At 45.9% G+C, this 22,801-nt stretch overlaps 1 protein-coding gene across 1 annotated transcript in view; it reads right to left on the reverse strand.

Annotated features, from left to right (window-relative positions):
- The window catches only part of LOC126109440 (uncharacterized), an 841,290-nt gene that overhangs the window by 427,131 nt on the left and 391,358 nt on the right, over positions 1-22,801 (reverse strand). Inside the window, exon 3 of the mRNA XM_049914471.1 lies at positions 14,240-14,348. Coding sequence (XP_049770428.1) covers positions 14,240-14,348 — 109 coding nt within the window. The remainder of the gene's footprint in view (positions 1-14,239; positions 14,349-22,801) is intronic.

Consider the following 22,801-nt stretch of genomic DNA (forward strand, 5'->3'; position numbering starts at 1 on the left):
AGCTTGCACATAAAAAATTCGGAGGCATTACTTTTCAGAACGCCCTGGTAGATTGTTTAGCGAATGTCTGAATGTCTCTCTCTCTCTCTCTCTCTCTCTCGCTCACACACACACACACACACACACACACTGTCGGCCGCTGTGACCGAGCGGTAATAGGCGCTTCGGTCTGGACGGTACTCACGTATAGTTAGGTTTAAGTAGTTCAAAGTGTAGGGGACCTGATGACCTCAGATGTTAAGCCCCCTAGTGCTCAGAGCCATTTGAACCATATCTCTCTCTCTCTCTCTCTCTCTCTCTCTCTCTCTCTCACACACACACACACACACACACAGAGCGCGCGCGGGCTAGAGAGAGAGAGAGAGAGAGAGAGATAAAGTGTGTGTGTGTGTGTGTGTGTGTGTGTGTGTGTGTGTGTGTGTGGAGTAAAGGGGATAGGTGGAGAGAGCCAGAAGGAGCACGCTACGAGAAGAGACGAAACTAAAGGAAAGCGACATTTTATTTAAAGACTGTCCTTCTGACGTCAACGCGACGCAAACACCGCCGGGGGAAACCCTTGCCGAGCTCCTCTATATTAAACTGAACTTCAACTTTTTTTTCGAGTCATCGGTCTTCTGACTAGAGCTGGTGTCAGGCAATTGGCCACAAATCTTTTCCACTGCCAATCACTTTAGCTCAAGAGTAGCGCTTGCATCTGGCATCCTGAATTACTTATAGCACACATTCAAATCTCCGTCTTCTCCTACAGTTCTTAACCGCTACAGCTCCATCTAGTACCCTGGACGTTATTCCTTGATGTTTCAACACATGTCCTGTCATCCTCTCCCTCCTTCTCGTTCGCCTCCTCGACGATACTGCAGAGAACCTCCTCATTCTTTCCCTTATCAGTTCACCTAATTTCAACTTTCTCCTGTAGCACTGCATCTCAAACACTTCGATTCTCTTCTGTTAAGGTTTTCCCACACTCCATCATTCACTATTCATAAAATTCTTCCTAAATGGCCTATATCTGTTACCTACTAGTGCATTTCTAACGACCACGAGTATTCTTATCGCCTCTGATAATTTGCTCTGTATGTCCTCCGAGCTTCGCTCAGCCTCCAACTAGCACAGCAATGAAACTTCCAGGCAGATTAAAACTGTGCGCCGGACCGAGACTCGAACTCGGGACCTGTGCCTTTCGCGGGCAAGTGCTCTACCATCTGAGCTACCCAAGAACGACTCACGCCCCCTCCTCACAGCTTCACTTCTGCCAGTACCTCGTCTCCTACCTTCCAAAGAAAGGATATTGTGGAGACATGGCTTAGCCACTGGGATGTTTCCAGAATGAGATTTTCACTCTGCAGCGGAATGTGAGGACGGGGCGTGAGTCGTGGTTGTGTAGCTCAGTTGGTAGAGCACTTGCCCGCGAAAGGCAAAGGTCCCGAGTTCGAGTCTCGGTGCGTGCACACAGTTTTAATCTGCCAGGAAGTTTCATATCAGCGCACACTCCGCTGCAGAGTGAAAATCTCATTCTGGCAACATCCCCCAGGCCGTGGCTAAGCCATGTCTCCGCAGTTATCCTTTCTTTCAGGAGTGCTAGTTCTGCAAGGTTCGCAGGAGAGCTTCTGTAAAGGTAGGAGACGAGGTACTGGCAGAAGTAAAGCTGTGAGGACGGGGCGTGAGTCGTGCTTGAGTAGCTCAGATGGTAGAGCACTTGCCCGAGAAAGGCAAAGGTCCCGAGTTCGAGTCTCGGTCCGGCACACAGTTTTAATCTGCCAGGAAGTTTCGTATCAGCGCACACTCCGCTGCAGTGACAATCTCATTCTAGCACAGAACTGTCGTCAGCGAACCTTATCCTTGACATCCTTTCAACATGTATTTTAATCCCGCACTTGAATCTTTATTTTATTTCCGTCCTTCCTTCTTCGATACATAGACTGAACAGTAGGGGCGAAAGACTACATCCCTGTCTTACAACCTTTCTAATCAGATCACTTCGTACTTGGTCTTCCAATCTTATTATTCGCTTCTCGCTCTTGTACATATTGTATATTTATTACCCGTCTTGCAATGCAGCTTCCTGCTATTTTAGTCCGAACTAGCTGAGTCTCCGGCGTTGCTTAGGTATCTATTTATTCCCACCTTCTATTAATCCATCTCTTCTTTCCCCCATTCTCTGTCCATGTCCTCTCCCACCTCTCTGTCCATCTCCTCCTACCCCCTTCCTGTCTGTCCATCACCACGTTATCACCCCTACCCGAATAGGAGGTTGGTGGTTCTTACACCAACAGCATTTGTTACCAACAGTAATACATATTTGTACCATTTTTTTTATAATCATACCAGAGGTTTAGGAGCAGCTTTTCACCCGCGGCTTCACCCGTGTACGCACATGTCACATTTATTTGACACATTTCAGACATACTTTATCTGTATCTCTTGCGCAAGTTAGCTAATATCTCCTGAAGTATGTGTCGTATAATGATATAATTCTGCAGGTATATTCATGAGTGAGAACACTGTATACAAAATACGTTGCGAATAGAGTTAGAAGTAGATCTCAGTTTTTATGACGTCGTATCTCTTGGACTATATGTCGTTAAATGATATAACTCTGCACGTACATTCAGTGCTATATGTGCATACTGGTTGCAAAATGTGATGCAAACAGATTTAACAGTGAAGAATTAGCGATAAACTATTTTCTCTTCATATTTTTGTGGGAGGTGTCAGCGAGAAAAACATTCGTGATGGTCTAAAGTTACGTTAAAAATTTGTTGCACCTCACTAAGGGCTCTGATTCTCAAATATTGCATGAATATAGTCTAGCTATTTGCATGCAGTGTTCTACGCTGATATTTCACCTCTTTGAGAGACAGATAATTCTAACCCCCACAATATGGCTCTGAGCACTATGGGACTTAACAGCTATGGTCATCAGTCCCCTAGAACTTAGAACTACTTAAACCTAACCAACCTAAGGACATCACACAACACCCAGTCATCACGAGGCAGAGAAAATCCCTGACCCCGCCGGGAATCGAACCCGGGAACCCGGTCGCGGGAAGCAAGAATGCAACCACATGACCACGAGCTACGGACTAACCCCCACAGCGAAACTTTCATGACAGCAGGTGATCTGTGTACCAAATTTGGTTTAATCGATCCAGTGGTTAGGAGCAGATGTCGAACATACATACATACAATGATCGACCAAAACATTACTGACCACCGACGTACTATCGATATAAAGCAGTCCAGGTGATAGCTTACCGACGACAGTGGTATTTTTCAGCTAGACAATGCGCCATGTCACAGGGCCACGAGTGTGACGAAGTGATTCTAGGGACACAGTGGCGAGTTCCAATTGATGTGGTGCCCCCCCCCCCCCCTCCCCAACTCGCTAGGTGTGAATCCGACCGAACACACCGGGGACATGATTGAACGTGGCGTCAGAGCTCATCACCCAGTCCCAAGAATTTACGGAAATCAGGCGACTTGTGTGTGCAGATGTGATACCAACTTCCTCTAGCGATCTACCAAGGACTCATTCCTTCCGTGACACGACGCGTCACCGCTGTTATCAGTGCTAAAGGTGAACATACGGATATTTGGGCACGTGGTAATAATTTTCTGGCTGATCAGTGCACAGCCGCCCGGGGTGGCTGAGCGGTTCTAGGTGCTACAGTCTGGAACCGGGCGACCGCTACGGTCGCAGGTTCGAATCCTGCCTCGGGCATGGATGTCCGTGATGTCCTTAGGTTAGTTAGGTTTAAGTAGTTCTAAGCTCTAGGGGACTGATGACCTCAGAAGTTAAGTCCCATAGTGCTTTTTTGCGAAAGTCTGATGGTATATCACCAGGCTCATAGTTTCTACACACCAACATCAAATACAGCTTGGTTGCCACTTCCCCCAATGATATCAGGTATCTGACTGAACTTTATCTATCCCTACTGTCTTGTTCGATCTTGTATTTCAAAGTTGTTCTAATTCTAACAGGGGATACCCTGTCTACTGTATATTGACTCCTGTTTCTCCTTTTATCACGTCATCAGACAATTCCTCCCGCTATTAGAGGACCTCAATATACACTCTTTCCACCCGGCCTCTTCTCTCACCTACGCTTAACAGTCGATCTCCCCTGCCACTCTTGATGTTGACACCCTCCTTCTGTTTCACTGTAAGTTGTTTTGACTTTTCTATATGCTGAATCAACCCTTCCGACGACCACGTCTCTTTCGATTTCTTCACTTTTCCCTACAGCCACTTAGCCTTAGCTTCCCTAAACTTCCAAAGTGACTTATACACTATGTAATCAAAAGTATCCGGACACCCCCAAAAACATACTTTTTTCATATTAGGTGCATTGTGCTGCCACCTACTGCCAGATACTCCATATCAGCGACTTCAGTAGACACTGTGAGAGAGCAGAATGGGGCGCTCCGCGGAACTCACGGACTTCGAACGTAGCCAGGTGATCGGGTGTCACTTGTGTCATATGAGATTTCCATACTCATAAACATCCCTAGGTCCACTGTTTCCCATGTGATAGTGAAGTGGAAACGTGAAGGGACACGTACAGCACAAAAGCGTACAGGCCGACCTCGCATGTTGACCGACAAGTCCGCCGACAGTGGAAGAAGGTCGTAATGTGTAATAGGCAGACATCTATCCAGACCATCACACAGGAATTCCAAACTTGCTACCTGCGACGGTCGTTCGCTGCAGTACGGGAAGCCAGGATCCGTTTACCTTAAGGCTTTCCTCTTTCTTGTTGAAACTGTTCGCGTGCTTTTGGATTTCTACAGCTTCTCTGAACTGATGACAAAAAAAAAAAAAAAAAAAAAAAAAAAAAAAAAAGAAAAAAAAAAAAAAACCAAGCGAGGATCCGCTGCAAGTACTGTGAAGTGAGAAAACTTGGATTTCATGGTCAAGCGGCTGCTCATAGGCCACACATCGCGCCGGTAAATGCCAAACGATGCCTCGCTTGGTTTGTTTTTTTTTTTTTTTTTTTCATCAGTTCAGAGAAGCTGTAGAAATCCAAAAGCACGCGAACAGTTTGAACAAGAAAGAGGAAAGCCTTAAGGTAAACGGATCCTGGCTTCCCGTACTGCAGCGAACGACCGTCGCAGGTAGCAAGAGGAGAAACGCACCGGAAGTGACCGCGGAGAAGCCCTCGGACGTTGGCGCGCCAGGTACATATAGCCTGCGGCCGCGAGCTCGGCTCCAGTTCACCACCGGCAATGGAGGGTGAAGCTTTGACAATGCCAGCCACTCATGCTGGCGAAACGTCAGAAAAATCATTAGATGAACGTCGGCCGAAGAACCCGAGACAGAAGCCAATAGGCAGTTTGTCATCACTGTATTTATTTAAATTCTTGAGTGTCGGAAAATGAAGTTTTTTATGGAATTTTACTAACTTCCAAAATACAACTATTTTTGATCTCAGACTTTGCACAACAGAAGGATGTACATCAAATATGACGTTCCTCAGGTTATTCCTTTATCAGTTATTAATATTTTTAGTTTCGTATGATGTAAGTGGCCTACCAGCGCTACTCCACTGCTTTCACACGCGCAGCTGCAGCAGATGGTCGTGACGTCAGTCTGCAGGACACAACTCGTCCGTTACTGACCGTATAATACTCTACCGGCTTACACTGCAGCCCACATACATTCTGAAGTAAAGCTTTTAATAGACAAATGGGCGATCGCGCACTAGTTGCGATGCCACAACATAGTGTATTTCTGTGCTCCTGAAATTTCCTGAAAGGTTTTGTAATTACATCTCTCGCCGACCATGTGAACTATTTCTTCTGTTACCGAAGGTTTCTTCGCAGTTACCTTCCTCGTAGCGATGTTTTTTATGAACAACTTCTGCGAAGTCTCTTGTTGGAGAAGATCATTCCTCTTCAACTGAACTGCCTTCTGAGCTGTTCCCTACAGCAGTGTCTATAGCCTCACAGAACTTTCCTTACTACTTCTCTGTCCTACTTCTTTTTGTGCACTGATTCTTCACGACTAGTCTCTTAAACTTCAACATATTCTTCATTATTACTAAATTCATATATGCATCTATATCTGCTCCTCTTAGACTCCACTACGTACCTGATTTCGGAATCTCTACCTGACCATGAGGTAATCTAACTAAAATCTTCTTGTATTACCTGCCCTTTTCCAAGTACACCTCCTCTTGTGGTCATTCAACAGAGTATTCGCTATTACCACCTGTAACTTACTGTAGAACTCAATTAGTTTTTCTCCTCTCTCATTCCTAGTACCAATCCCATATTTTCCCGAAACCCTTTCTTGCACTCCCTCCCCTACAAACGCATTCCAACCCCACATGACTATTACGATTCATCTTCCTTTATGTACCGTATTACCCTTTCAAGATCCTCATATACTTTCTCTATCTCTTCATCTTTTGCTTGCGACTTCAGCATGTGTACCTGAATTATCACTTTCGGTGATGGTTTGCTGCCGATCCTGATGAGAACAACCCTGTCAGTGAACTGTTCACAGTAACACACTCTCTGCCTACCTTCCTATTCATAACAAATGCCACTCCCGTTACACCATTTTCTGCTGCTGTTAATATTACCCAATCCTCATCTGACCAGAAATCTTGTCTTCTTTCTATTTTATTTACTGATACTCACTGTATCTAGATTAAGCCTGCCGGCCGATGTGGTCGAGCGGTTCTAGGTGCTTGAGTCTGGAACCGCGCGACCGCTACGGTCGCAGGTTCGAATCCTGCCTCGGGCATGGATGTGTGTGATGTCCTTAGGTTAGTTAGGTTTAAGTAGTTTTAAGTTCTAGGGGACTGATGACCTCAGATGTTAAGTCCTATAGTGCTTAGAGCCATTTGAACCATTTTAGATTAAGCCTTTGCCTTTTCCTTTTCAGATTTTCTAGCTTCCCTACCATGTTTAAACCTCTGTCATTTCGCGTACCGACCCATACAACGTTACCCTTACGCTGGTTATTCAATCCTTTCCTCAACGTCACCTCACCCTTGGCAGTCCCCTCCTGGAGATCCAAAGGGGGGGGGGGGGGGGGCTATTCCGGAATCTTTTGGCAATGGAAAGATCATCATGACACTTTTTGAATTACAGGTGTGGAAAAAGACAATTTTGTTGCATCTGAAGATAGTTCATTCCAGTCATTGTCTTTTCCTAAAGAAAGAAAGGATCGTAGTCTTTTTTACGAGAAATCGCACAAAGAACGTTCACTATACATGAGTCTGTTTCGCACTCAGTAACGTCTTGAGAGTTCTGGAGTCCCCATATGAGCATATTAGGTCAGTTTACTTTACCGCTAATATGAAATGTTGCTTCCTCACTGAAAATTACCCGCTTATGAAACCGTCTCCTCAAGCACAGGATTGCTGAAGTAAACCATTTTCCTTTTATCACCAACTGCAAGAGTTTGCACTAACTGTGGTCTACATTGTTTTTAGACCAAACGACGCCTTAACACTCGCCAGAGAGATGTACGTGGCATTGCCAGATGTCTGCTTGCTTGGCGAGTAGCCTTCTGTTGACTCCACTCTATCATTTGGCGAATTCTTCCCACCATCCCATTAGAAGTGTGAGGTCAACCTGGCCTCTTACCTCTGCATAAGCATCTTAAGCCTTCTGTTGACTCCACTCTATCATTTGGCGAATTCTTCCCACCATCCCATTACAAGTGTGAGGTCAACCTGGCCTCTTACCTCTGCATAAGCATCTTACTTCTTCAAATTGGCGATATTATTCCAATCCCCCATGACTATTAATATTCATCTCCCTTTACGTACTGCATTACCCTTGCATTGTATTTGGATGGAGGCGCATCAGTGACGAAAATCGTTGACTCATTCTTTGCAAACGACAGCACATTAACAGCCTTCTGCTGACCGGACGCCAACTTGCTTCTAGCTGACTACAAACTGACTGCGAACACGCACTGACCGACAACTAAAGACGAGTTTCCTTTAATTTACTTCTATGGCGACATCGCGGTGAACGCACATTCGAAGCGTGAATTCGTCATCGCCATACTGGCGTATCACCCGGCGTGATGGCATGCGGTGCCATTGGTTACACGTCTCGGTCACCTCTTGTTCGCATTGACGGCACTTTGAACAGTGGACGTTGCATTTCAGATGCGTTACGACCCGTGGCTCTACCCTTCATTCGATCCCCGCGAAACCCTACATTTCAGCAGGATAATGCACGACCGCATGTTGCAGGTCCTGTACGGGCCTTTCTGGATACAGAAAATGTTCGACTACTGCCTTGGCCAGCATATTCTCCAGATCAGTCACCAACTGAAAACGTCTGGTCAATGGTTGCCGAGCAACTGGCTCGTCACAATACGCCAGTCACTACTCTTGATGAACTGTGGTATCCTGTTGAAGCTGCATGGGCAGCTGTAACTGTACACGCCATCCAAGCTCTGTTTGACTCAATGCCCAGTCGTATCAAGGCCAGAGGTGGTTGTTCTGGGTATTGATTTCTCAGGATCTGTGCACCCAAATTGCATGAAAATGTAATCACATGTCAGTTCTAGTATAATATATTTGTCCAATGAGTACGCGTTTATCATCTGCATTTCTTCTTGGTGTAGCAATTTTAATGGCAGTAGTGTGGTTTCCGACGGCCTTGATTAAAATTGCAAAACAGCGACAGGGGGAGAAGTGTTGGCAAGCGGAGAGGGAGTTCGTAAGAGTGCACGTGTGGGGGGAAGCACGCGCGTCCCCTTGCCACAGAAGCCGCACGCCGCCGTCCTTAATCACGGCATCGCCTGCTCGCATCCCACCGCACCCCACCCCACTGACAGACGGCGCCGCGCATCGGAAGCAATCAATCCGCGCGTCCCCAAACAGCAGACGCTATCTCCTCCCGAACCGAATTGCAGCCTCCTTTCGCAGCGGGCGCCTGTATCTCGGGACCTGCCCTCATACAGCGAGGGAGGTGCTGGAGGTACGCGAAGGAAGGGTCCACACGTAGCGACAGCCTTCCGCTGCGTGAATCAGGAATTCCTGTTTGCTCCGTAATGGCCGTATGACTCACCGCCGATACACATTACTCAATGGCCCCTCTTCTTACGCTAGTGGGGGACGCTTACCTTCGTCCTTGTAGTAAAGGCAGAGTCAAAAAAATTCTTCTGCTCTTTCTACACGTACATGATGAAATGAAATAGAAATGCCTGCATTAACCGCAGTCGAATATTGAAATGAATTAAATGGCAATGAGCATAAATTTATACCTGAACGGGACACGGAGCCGTATTTCTTGCTTTTCGTGAACAGTCGCCTTAACAACTTCGGCTGTCCGAGTATGCTTTCTATCCACCGCAAATACGTAAACTTGTCGCACACCACTTGCGTAGTGTCCATAATACTGATTATTCGCACCCTCACTATGATACCCTCAAGAGTTTAGGAGAGAGAGTGCATCCACATGTTGTAGTTGTAGTAGTAGTAGTTGTCTTCAGTCCTGAGACTGGTTTGATGCAGCTCTCCATGCTAACCATACAGTAAAGCTGCGTGCCCTCGGGAAAAATCACGGCTGTAGTTTCCCCTTGCTTTCAGCCGTTCGCAGTACCAGCACAGCAAGGCCGTTTTGGTTAGCGTTACAAGGCCAGATGAGTCAATGATCCAGACTGTTGCCCCTGCAACTTCTGAAAACGCTGCTGCCCCTCTTCAGGAACCACACGTTTGTCTGGCCTCTCTACAGATACCCCTCCGTTGTGGTTGCACCTACGGTACGGCTATATGTATCGCTGAGGCACGCAAGCCTCCCCACCAACGGCAAGGTCTATGGTTCATGGGAGGGGGAGGGGGGCATTTACATCCACATGTAAATGATCTTAATGTTCGTCAAGTCCGAGAGAACAAACACCGCGCGCGCGCGAGCGCCAACACACACACACACACACACACACACACACACACACACACACACACACACATGTACTGCCGGATACAAATTAGTACACCCTTTTAGAGGTTTCCAGTTCACTCAAGATTTATTGTTGCACCAGTCCATAAGCATTACATGAAATTATTATATTTACATATCAATAGCACTAGCAGTTCTGAGGTGCCACATATAGACCCGTCCTGAAACACCCATATTAGCACGTGGTGTAGCGAAACTTCGTGGCAGATTAAAACCGTGTGCCGGACCGAGATTCGAACTCAGAACCTTTGCTTTTCGCGGGCAAGTGCTCTACCAACTGAGCTACCCACGCATGACTGACGCCCCGTCCTCACAGCTTTACTTCCGCCAGTACCTCATCTCCTACTTTCCACCATAAATTTTCCAGCAGAAGGTGTGCTTTTGAATTTTTGTTTCTTGGGTGAATTTGCATGATGCTACTCCACTAATTGCCTCTTCGTCTCTGGTGAAAAATGATGGAGCCATGTTTCATCACCTGTCACAATTCCTCAAAGAAATTCATCTCCTCCATTCTCGTACTGTTCCAAAAGTTCGCTGCATACCGTTTTTCTTCTTTCTTTGTAAGCCACTGTCAACATCCGGGTAACCCACCTGGCAGAAACCTTTTTTAACGCCAACACTTTCAGTATTCTGCAAACACTTCCTTCCCCTCTACCAACGTATCGTGACAATTCGTTCACTGTGATGCGTCTGTCAGCAGTCACCAATTCGTTAACTCTCTGCACTCTGTCTGGAGTGTGTGCAGTACGAGGCCTGCCGCTGTGAGGGCAATCCTCAATATTGCCGTGCCCGCTTTCATCACGTAACCTGCTTGCCCACCGACTAACTGCACTGCTATCGACAGCATCATCTCCGTACACCTTTTTCCAACCTCTTGTCGTTGTTTCCCACTTTTAAGTAAGTACCGTTTCGAAATTTTTACATGAAAGACTGTACCTTAATCTACTTTTTTACATAATTTCCGCCAATACTGAGGCACTTGTCATAACGTTGTACCAGTTTTTGAAACCCTCCTCATAGTCTGCCGCGTGACTTGTTAACCACTGCATCACCACTGTTTTGACTTCGTCATCGTCTTGAAGACGCTGACCGCCCAGGTGTTTCTTCAAGTGCAGGAACAGGTGGTACTCACTGGGCGCAAGATCGGGGATGTACGGAAGATGATCTAGAGTTTCCCACCGAAAAGATGTGATGAGATCTTTGGTCTGATTCGCCACTTGCGGACGGGCATTGTCTTGCAGCAAAACGATGCCCTTGCCCAACTTTGATTCTGGTGTGACGTAGGCCGCCCATGTTTCATCGCCCGTAACAGTTTGGCTTAAGAAATCATCACCGTCGTTGTGGTACCGCTTAAGGGAAGTCAATGCACTGTCTAAACGTTTGGTTTTGTGCACATCCGTCAATATTTTCAGTATCCAACGTGCGCACAATTTTCGGTAATTCGGGTGCTCGGTCACAATGCCATACAAAACACTACGAGAAACATTAGGAAAGTCATCCTGCAAGGAGGAAATCGTAAAGCGTCTGTTTTCTCTCACCTTATTGTCGACTTCCTGCACCGAACTTTCATTAACGACCGAAAGACGCCCACTCCGTTGTTCATCCTGCACATTTGTGCGGCCATCTTTAAATGCTCTCACCCACTTTCTTACCATTCCATCACTCATAATGTTTTCTCCATAAACTGCACAAATCTCACGATGAATATCTACCGCTTATAGGCCTTTAGCACTAAGAAATCTTCACAGTCGGCGGGACTCACGATTATCGGAGGCATCTTAAACACTCAGTACACAACGTAAACAACGAAGCATCAGACTGTAATGGCGTGAGTGCGTAGATTAAAGTACAGGCTTTCATGTAAAAATAAAATTATTGAGAGATCTTAGCACCTCTTTTTTAATTTCAAAACGTAACTTACTTTAAAAAAAAGACGCCTGGTATCTACACACTGGAAAACTTTCGCACATGCAGAATGAAAACTGTATTTTTACAAAAATAGTGTGCATTTCTTCTGGAACGTCCCTCGTAAGTTTCCTTATTGTGATAAAACTCATTAATACGACTATCTGATTGTGTAGCGAACCGAGAAGCCACGATTACTGAACATCCCATACCTGACGACAAGAAAATAATAAAATCCGTGAAACCAACTTCGTGGCCTCGTTCTGTAAGCGCGGAATCTTACCCGACTTTCCCATACTGTTTTATACTTTTATGCAGCTGAGTTACCATTCGGCCAGTGTCAAATAACCCCTCCCTCTGGTGCTAGCCACAGGCTGACAAGAACAGGGAATTCCCATCTAATCAATAGTCTAAAAATATTTAATAAACTTCCATTTTCTTCTCGGTCGGCTCACATAAGTAGCTTCAATCCTTTTTACAAAATAACAGAATTTATGAGTGTAAAATCAGTTTACATTAATTTTTAAGGATTGTATTACGTGATGTCAGTGAATGTATTTATCTTATGTTATGGTCTATGTTATCATCTATGGGCACTATGTGTAATGCTCATTTAGCTTTAAGGTACTATTCAAGGAAAATGTTATATGATATCCATGTAAATTGCCTATTCCACCTCAGGTGGTCAATGGTGAATGAAGAATCTGAATAAAGAATCTGGTATGACTCCTCCCACTACAGATCTAACAAGGAAACGGCACGACCGTGGGGTCGGGGATTTGTCCGAAATTTTGTGTGTTGAAAGAGGACCCCTAACACCTCACGTGGTTAAAATATTAGGACGCACTACTCGGAAAATTCCGGGAAAAATCGATCCAAAGTTTCTTAGGTGCCTTATGAGTATACAATGTTAGTCCATTGCCAAGCTGTCGTCTGGCCTAGATGGATAGGGCTCGGACTCTAACGCCATATGTCTCGGGTTCGATAGCTCCTCCGGCACTTTTTTTCTTCTGTTTCATTTTCTTTTGTTATTCCACAATTATTCACCGAGCGAGATGGCGCAGTGGTTAGACAGTGGACTCGCATTCGGGAGGACGACGGTTCAATCCCGCGTCCGGCCATCCTGATTTAGGTTTTCCGCGATTTCCCTAGATCGCTCCTGGCAAATGCCGGGATGGTTCCTTTCAAAGGGCACTGCCGACTTCCTTCCCCGTCCTTCCCTAATCCGATGAGACCGATGACCTAGCAGTCTGGTCTCCATCCCCAAAAACAACCCAACAACAACAATTATTCGGAAAGTTTCTCAAACCTACATTATCTTTAACAAATTAGTTACATTATTGAATAAACATTATGTTCTTTTTGTCCAACAACACAATTCATGGCGGTGGGCTTTCCATTTTTCATTGTAAAGTATATGACGAGAGACATTGGGTTTTTAATCAGAATAACACAGTCGATTGAGAAACATTCAATTCTTATACATATAACAATTATAAACACGAACATAGCATCGCGAGAGATTTCTTCCGAAGATGTCGATGCAATTAAATTATTTTCCATCAACAGCTTTTCATAATACACCGCTGCGTCCTTTATCGTAATTTTGATAGATCACTATGAATGGATTCTTCAGGAATGTCTTCCCCTATTCCAGACGAGACAGCAACTTCTTCAGTCGACATGTTTAGCCTCGGATCGGAATAATACGCTGAAATTTGAAACAGTCACGTCTGTTCACGACGAAATCGAAAAACAAACTGCATTTACTTCTCACAGACCTATGCGCAGATGACCGTTTCAATCCCTAGGGGACCCTTACAAAACCCCTTTAAACCTTGAGACCCCATAAAACGAAATAGAACAACGAACACGAATATTTTTCAGTGAATGAAAAACTTCACGTTCTTGAGCTAAAATAATGTTTTAAAATAATGTAGGTCTGAGAAACTTTTTGAATAATTTGTAGAATAACAAAGAAAATGAAACAGAAGAAAAATAAAGTGCCGGAGTAGGAATCGAACCCGAGACATCTTGCATAAGGGTCCGAGTCCTAACCATCTAGGCCAGACGGCGGCTCGGCAATGGCCTAAGATTATATACTCATAAGGCACCTAAAAAACGTTGTATCGATTTTTCCTGGGATTTTCCGGGTAGTGCGTCCTAGGATTTTAACCACGTGAGGTGTCAGGGGTCCTCTTTCACCACACAAAATTTCGGACAAATCCCCGACCCCACGGTCGTGCCGTCTCCTTGTAAGAGCCGCGCTACCCGTCTGTGAAGAGCCGAGATGGCATCGGAGACGGTCGCAGCAGCTACGACGGAGAACGCCCGCTGTGCCCAGGTGCGCCGATCGATGCAGTGAGCAGACATTAAGAGCAGACGGCGGAGAGCGCGCCTACCTGCTGACGTCATCCAGCGTCGCGACGCCGCCGCTGCCGACCCACTGGGAGACGCCCACCAGCCCGGGCGTCGGCGCCGCCGAGTTGTTCAGGTCCAGCTCTAGTCTCTCTGCAACACACAGAGGGCGGAGAGGTCACGTCAGCGTATCTCTCTCTCTCTCTCACACACACACACACACACACACACACACATTCTTGTCACTATGAATTACCAGGGCTATTCCTAAAGTCAGGGCCGCTCAGTCATGATAAGAAATCGCTCTCCTTTTGGGTAAAATGATGTAAGCCTAGAACTACACTGAACAGCCAAGGAAAATAGTACACTTGCCTAATACCGTATCGAGCCCCGGCGAAGTTCCGCAACAAAAATAAATAAATATGTTTCAAATGGCTCTAAGCACTATGGGACTTAACATCTGGGGTCATTAGTCCCCTAGAACTTAGAACTACTTAAACCTAACTAACCTAAGGACATCACACACATCCATGCCCGAGACAGGATTCGAACCTGCGAGTCCGCAGCTCGTGCTCGTGCGGTAGCGTTCTCGCTTCCGACGCCCGGATTCCCGGGTTCGATTCGCGGCGGGGTCAGTGATTTTCTCTGCCTCTTGATGATTGGGTGTTGTGTGCTGTCCTTAGGTTAGTTAGGTGTAAGTAGTTCTAAGTTCTAGGGGACTGATGACCATAGATGTTAAGTCCCATAGTGCTCAGAGCCATTTGAACCCTTTTGAACCTGCGACCGCAGCGGTCGCGCGGTTCCAGACTGAAGCGCCTAGAACCGCTCGGCAAAGATTCACGTGCGGGGTTAAAATGCATGGTGAAAGGATGTCAACGATAAGGTTCGCTGACGACATTGCTGTGCTAGTTGGAGGCTGAGTGAAGCAAGGAGGACATTATTATGCAAATTATCAAAGGCGAAGAGAATATTCGTGGTCGTTAGAAGTGCACTAGTAGGTAACAGATATAGGCCCTTTAGGAAGAATGTTATGAATAGTGAATGATGGAGTGTGGGAAAACCTTAACAGAAGAGAATCGAAGTGTTTGAGATGCAGTGCTACAGGAGAAAGTTGAAAACAAGGTGAACTGATAAGGGAAGGAATGAGGACGTTCTCCGCAGTATCGTCGAAGAGGTACTAGTTGGAGTTGTTGCGGATAAGAACTGTAGGAGAAGACAGATTTGAATGTGTGCTATAAGTAATTCAGGATGCCAGATGCAAGCGCTACTCTTGAGTTAAAGTGATTGGCAGTGGAAAGGATTTGTGGCCGACTGCCTGACACCAGCTCTAGTCAGAAGACCGATGACTCGAAAAAAAAGTTGAAGTTCAGTTTAATATAGAGGAGCTCGGCAAGGGTTTCCCCCGGCGGTGTTTACGTCGCGTTGACGTCAGAAGGACAGTCTTTAAATAAAATGTCGCTTTCCTTTAGTTTCGTCTCTTCTCGTAGCTTGCTCCTTCTGGCTCTCTCCACCTATCTCCCCTTTACTCCATACACAAACACTCTCTCTCTCTCTCTCTCTCTCTCTCTCTCTCTCTCTCTCTTTATCGCTGTGTGTGTGTGTGTGTGTGTGTGTGTGTGTGTTGGGTCAAATGGCTCTAAGCACAGTGAAACTTAACATCTGAGGTCTTCAGTCCCCTAGAACTTTGAACTACTTAAACCTAACCAACCTAAGAACATCACACATATCCACGCCAGAGGCAGGAATCGAACTTGCGACTGTAGCAGCAGCGCGTTTCCAGACCGAAGCGCCTAGAACCGCTCGGCCACAGCGGCCGGCAGTTCCGCAACCCAACTGGCATGTCTGAAGTAGTGCTGGAGGGCTGTCCACTGATCCCTAGTGTGAGGAGGCGCAGATCTCTACTGAACGGCACGTTGCGAGGCATCCCAGATATGGTCAACAATGTTCATGTCGGAGCAGTTTGGTGGCCAGCGGAAGTGTTTACACTTGGAAGAGCGTTCCTCGAGCACTCTGTAGCAATTCTGGACGTGTGGGGTGTCGCATTCTCCTGATGGAATTGCCCAAGCTCGTCGGAATGCACAATGGAGAAGATGGATGCATGTGATCAGAGAACATGCTTACATATGTGTCACCTTTCAGAGTCGTATCTAGACGTATCAGGCGCCGCATACAACTCCAACTGCTCACGTCACACACCATTACAGAGTCTCCATCAGCTTGAACAGTCCCGTGCTCACATGCAGTGTCGACATCTACATCTACATCCATACTCCGCAAGCCACCTGACGGAGTGTGGCGGAGGGTACCTTGAGTACCTCTATCGATTCTCCCATCAATTCCAATATCGTGGCCGGCCGGAGTGGCCGAGCGATTCTAGGCGCTACAGTCTGGAACCGCGGCACCGCTACGGTCGCAGGTTCGAATCCTGCCTCGGGCATGGATGTGTGTGGTGTCGTTAGGCACTTGAATTACCGAAAACTGCGCACGTTGGGTACCGAAAATGTTGACGGATGTGCACAAAACCAAACGTTTAGACAGCGCATTGACTTTTCTTGAGCGGTACCACAACGACGGTGATGATTTCTTAAGCCAAACTGTTACGGGCGATGAAACATGGGCGGCCTACGTGACACCAGTTGTTCTAAGTTCTAGGGGACTTATGACCTCAGCAGTTGAGTCCCATAGTGCTCAGAGCCATCTGAACCAATCTCGTGTTCTTCGTGGAAAGAAAGATTGTCGGTATGCCTCACTGATTTTATCCTCAGGTCTCCTCGCGAGATATACGTAGGAGGGAGCAATATACTGCTCGACTCCTCGGTGAAGGTATGTTCTCGAAACTTCAACAAAATCCCGTACCGAGCTACTGAGCGTCTCTCCTGCATAGTCTTTCACTGGAGTCTATCATCTCGGTAACGTTTTCGCGATTACTAAATGATCCTGTAACGAAGCGCGCTGCTCTCCGTTGGCTCTTCTCTATCTCCTCCATCAACCCTATCTGGTACGGAACCCACACTGCTGAGCAGTATTCAAGCAGTGGGCGAACAAGTGTACTGTAACCTACTTCCTTTATTTTCGGACTGCATTTCCTTAGGATTCTTCCAATGAATCTCAGTCTGGCATCTGCTTTACCAACAATCAATGTTATATGATCATTCCATTTTAAATCACTCCTAATGCCCACTCACAGATAATTTATGGAATTGGCTGCTTCCAGTTGCTGACCTGCTATATATTTTAGCTAAATGACAAGGGATCTTTCTTTCCATGTATTCGCAGCACATTACACTTGTCTACATTGAGATTCAATTGCCATTCCCTGCACAATGCGTCAATTCGTTGCAGATTCTCATGCATTTCAGTACAATTTTCCTTTGCTACAACCTCTCGATATACTAAAGCATCATTCGCAAAAAAGCCTCATTGAACTTCTGATGTTATCCACAAGGTAATTTATGCATATTGTGAATAGCAACGGTCCTACGACACTCCCCTGCGGCACACCTGAAATCACTCTTACTTCGGAAGACTTCTCTCCATTGAGAATGACATGCTGCGTCCTGTTATCTAGGAACTCTTCAATCCAATCACATGATTGGTCTGATAGTCCATATGCTCTTACTTTGGTCATTAAACGAGTGTGGGGAACTGTATCGAACGCCTTGCGGAAGTCAAGAAACACGGCATCTGCCTGTGAACCCGTGTCTATGGCCCTCTGAGTCTCGTGGACGAATAGCGCGTGCTGGGTTTCACATGATCGTCTTTTTCGAAACCCATGCTGATTCCTACAGAGTAGATTTCTAGTCTCCAGAAAAGTCATTATACTCGAACATAATACGTGTTCCAAAATTCTACAACTGCTCGACGTTAGATATATAGGTCTATAGTTCTGCACATCTGTTCGACGTCCCTTCTTGAAAACGGGGATGACCTGTGCCCTTTTCCAATCCTTTGGAACGCTACGCTCTTCTAGAGACCTACGGTACTCCGCTGCAAGATGGGGGGCAAGTTCCTTCGCGTACTCTGTGTAAAATCGAACTGGTATCCCATCAGGTTCAGCGGCCTTTCCTCTTTTGAGCGATTTTAATTGTTTTTCTATCCCTCTGTCATGTATTTCGATATCTACCATTTTGTCATCTGTACGACAATCTAGAGAAGGAACTACAGTGCAGTCTTCCTCTGTGAAACAGCTTTGGATTTAATAGGTTATTTCCATACCCGTACATATCCATCCGCGGGATACAATTTGAAACGAGACTCTTCCTACCAGTCAACAGGTTTCCAGTCATCAACAGTCCAATGTCGGTGTCGACGGGCCGAGGCGCAGTGTAAAGCTTTGTGTGCTGGAGTCATCAAGCGTACACGAGTGGGCCTTCTGCTCCGAAAGCCAATAACAATGCTGTTTCGTTGAATGGTTCGCACGCTGACACCTGCTGATGGCCTAGCACTGAAATCTGCAGCAATTTGCGGAAGGGTTGCACTTCTGTCACGTGGAAGGATTCTCTTCAGTCTTCGGTGGTGGTCCCGTTCTTGCAGGCAGTAATAATGTCGGGGATTTGATGTTTTGCCGGATTCCTGATATTCACTGTATACTAGTGAAATGGTCGTATGGGAATATCTGCACTTCATCGCTATCTCGGACATTATTCTAAGGGGTGGCTTCTATAAAAGCCTTTGTTCTTTTTGGTCCTGGTGGCGGAAGGATTCGCCGCTAGGATTCTTCCTAACGCCCAGGGTACGCCCGATTGTCCTAAAACTCACCCTCTCTTTATCAACAACGCCCCTTGCAGCATCCTCGTGGTGGCTCCTTCCTTGTACCCAACCAAACGTGCTTAGAACATCTGTCTCGGCACTATGTTTCTCTGCCGCAGAATACGCAGCACCCATCTGGCAAAACTCTGCACATGCTGAACATGTACACTACGGGCCATTGTCCACCGCGCGTGGTCTCGCGGTAGCGTTCTCGCTTCCCGAGCACGGGGTCCCGGGTTCGATTCCCGGCGGGGTCAGGGATTTTCACCTGCCTCGAGTTGACTGGGTGTTTGTGTTGTCCTCATCATTTCATCATCATCCAGGAAAGTGGCGAAATTGGACTGAGCAAAGGTTGGGAAATTGTACGGGCGCTGATAACCACGCAGTTGAGCGCCCCACAAACCAAAACATCATCATCATCATCACTACGGGCCATTAAAATTGCTACACCAAAAAAAGAAAAAAAAATTCAGATGATAAACGGGTATTCATTGACAAATTTTTTACACTAGAACTGACATGTGATTATATTTTCACGCAATTTGGGTGCATACGTCCTGAGAAATCAGTACCCAGAACAACCACCTCTGGCCGTAATAACACCCTTGATACGCAGAGCTTGGATGGCGTGTACAGGTACAGCTGCCCATGCAGCTTCAACACGATACCACTGTTCATCAAGAGTAGTGACTGGCGTATTGTGACGAGCCAGTTGCTCGTGATGCTGTAAACAGAATCTGGATTCATTCGAAAAAATGACGTTTTGCCATTCGAGCAGCCAGATTCGTCGCTGAGTACACCATCGCAGGCGCTCCTGTCTGTGATGCAGCGTAAACGGTAACCGCAGCCATGGTGTCCGAGCTGATAGTCCATGCTGCTGCAAACGTCGTCGAACTGTTCGTGCTAGAATCCGACCGTTATCAAAGTCGGAGACGTGATGGTACGCATTTCTCCTCCTTACACGAGGCTTCACAACAACGTTTCACTAGGCAACGCCGGTCAACTGCTGTTTGTGTATGAGAAATCGGTTGGAAACTTTCCTCTTGTCAGCACGTTGTAGGTATCGCCACCGGCGCCAACCTTGTGTGAATGCTCTGAAAAGCTAATCATTTGCATATCACAGCATCTTCTTCCTGTCGGTTAAATTTCGCGTCTGTAGCACGTCTTCTTCATGGTGTAGCAATTTTAATGGCCAGTAGTGTATATATTATTGGATCTGTGTCATAAATACTATTGTACGTATTTAATTTGGAAATTTGTTATGTGAATCAATATTTATCAGTTTTTGTAATTATTTTATGTCCTGGACTCGAAAAATAAAATCTCTACCTGGGAGAGACTGTGTCCCATGGCTCGTGCGCCGACTATGATGCCACGTTCAAACAGTCTTATATTTTGATAACCCACCACTGTAGCAGCAGTAACCGATGTAACAACTGCGCCGACCGCAGCTGCTGTATTCTGTCTGTTTACATATCTCTGTATTTGAATACGTATGGCTGTACCAGTTTCTTTGGCGCTTCAGTGTACCAAAAAATCTGGATAAGTGCAAACAGCGCTCGCGAACCTGCAGCTTCCGTACAAACTTAATAACGTATACACAGTGTTCGGAAATTCCCGTCACAAACTTCTAGGACTTGCAGAGCAGGTTCAGTGCATAATCTTTTGAACAAAAACCCATGTCCGGCACAGCCGTTTGAAAACATGTTTGCTAGGTACGTATGCAACAGAGTAGCCATGGTGGGGAGTCCTTACGTCGGATCGACTGATGTCACCTGACGTCTATTCTACCTCTCTGACATGGTTGGAGCCTGTCAGTGAGTATTACAGGAACATACGTGGGTGAATCAAATGAAAACATTAAATGCTTTTTAAAATGTTATTTATTGTGCAGAAGTGGTACAAAGCTGTATCATTGTTCAACATAATGTCCCCCACGCTCAATGCAAGTCCTCCGGCGCTTACAAAGTGCATAAATTCCTTTAGAAAAAAATTCTTTTGCTATTCCGCGCAACCACCCATGCACCGCGTGGCGTACCTCTTCATCAGAATGGAACTTGTTTCCTCCCATTGCGTCTTCGACTGGTCCAGACATATGGAAATCACTTGGGGCAAGGTCTGGTGAGTATGGTGGATGAGGAAGACACTCAAAAATGCAGGTCTGTGATTGTTACAACTGTTGTACGAGCAGTGTGGGGCCTTGCATTGTCATGTTGCAAAAGGACACCTGCTGATAGCAATCCACGTCGCTTTGATTTGATTGCAGGCTGCAGATGATTTTTAGGAGATCTGTGTATGATGCACTGGTGACAGTGGTCCCTCTATGCAAGTAATGCTCCAAAATGACGCCTTTTTCGTCCCAAAAGAGAGTCAGCATAACCTTCTCCGCTGATGGTTCTGTTCGAAACTTCTTTGATTTTGGTGATGAGGAATAGCGCCATTCCTTGCTCGCTCTCTTCGTTTCTGGTTGGTGGAAGTGAACCCAGGTTTCATCCCCAGAAACGATTCTTGCAAGGAAGCCATCACCTTCTCGTTCAAAGCGTCGAGGATGTTCTTCACAAGCATCAACACGTCGATCTCTCATTTCAGGAGTCAGCTGCCGTGGCGCGCATCTTGCAGACACTTTGTCAAACTGGTGCACATCATGCACAATGTGGTGTGCTGACCCATGACTAATTTGTAAACATGCTGCAATGTCATTCAGTGTCACTCGGCTGTTTTCCTTCACTATGGATTCAACTGGTGCAATATTCTGTGGAGTCACAACTCGTTGTGCCTGACCTGGACGAGGAGCATCTTCCACTGAATTCACACCGTTTTCGAACTTCCTACTCCATTCGTAGACTTGCTGCTGTGACAAACATGCATCACCGTACAGAAGCTCCATTCGTCGATGAATTTCAATAGGTTTCACACCGTCACTACGCAAAAATAGAATAACAGAACGCTGTTCTTACCTGGTGCAAGTCGCAAGTGGGGCGGCCATCTTTATACTGATACTGCGACGGTATGCGTGCATCTGCACTATGCCGCCACCTACAGGCCATTCTGCACGCTGTTTGTAGCACGCTTACCAACTTACAGGATAACGGCGGAAAATTTCGATTTGTTATTATAAATTTAAGGTTTTCATTTGACTCATCCTCGTAGTTGAGTACACGTTTTCAGAAGACAACGAAATGGTCCTTTTGAATGGCGAAGCTCACGGTAATGGAGGATCTGCTCGTCGCCTTTATGAAGATCGTTCTCCACAACGTCCGACCACATCGCATAGCCTTTTCGCCGCAATTACGCAACGGCTTCGAGAAAGGGTACCTTCACTATTAACAGGGGTGACTGTGATGTTCGAAGGAGACGCCGCACGCCCGAACTGGAAGAGAGCGTACTTCATCACGTTGAAGAGAGGCTCTTAAGGAGTGGAATTGCACAACACGTGATGTACCGGGTCACGCCCAATATGTTACAGTAGACCCCCGCTAATCCGTCACCTTCGGGACCGGGACTATGGTCGGAACGTGAAAAAGGTCGGATTATCCGAAAAATCTAATATTTATCGCAAAAAATATAAAAAGGCATTTAGTACAAAAAATTAAACGATTTAAGAACTAAAAGATGTCTACAGTAATATAAAAAGATGTTTTTTACACAGTGTTAAACAGTATATTAACTAAAAAACGTCTACACACACTATAACATGTATTGGTTTTGAAAGGAAAAACGACAAACAAATTACAGCGCTGTACTGTACATAATAACGTATAAACGATATATACTGTAAACTAAAGAATGTTTATAGCACTGTATATAAAAAAGTAATTTTTTATAAAGAAATAAACTACTGTATGTAAAAACTGAGA

The sequence above is a fragment of the Schistocerca cancellata genome, chromosome 12, assembly GCF_023864275.1.
Source record: "Schistocerca cancellata isolate TAMUIC-IGC-003103 chromosome 12, iqSchCanc2.1, whole genome shotgun sequence".
In the NCBI taxonomy this organism is placed as follows: domain Eukaryota; kingdom Metazoa; phylum Arthropoda; class Insecta; order Orthoptera; family Acrididae; genus Schistocerca; species Schistocerca cancellata.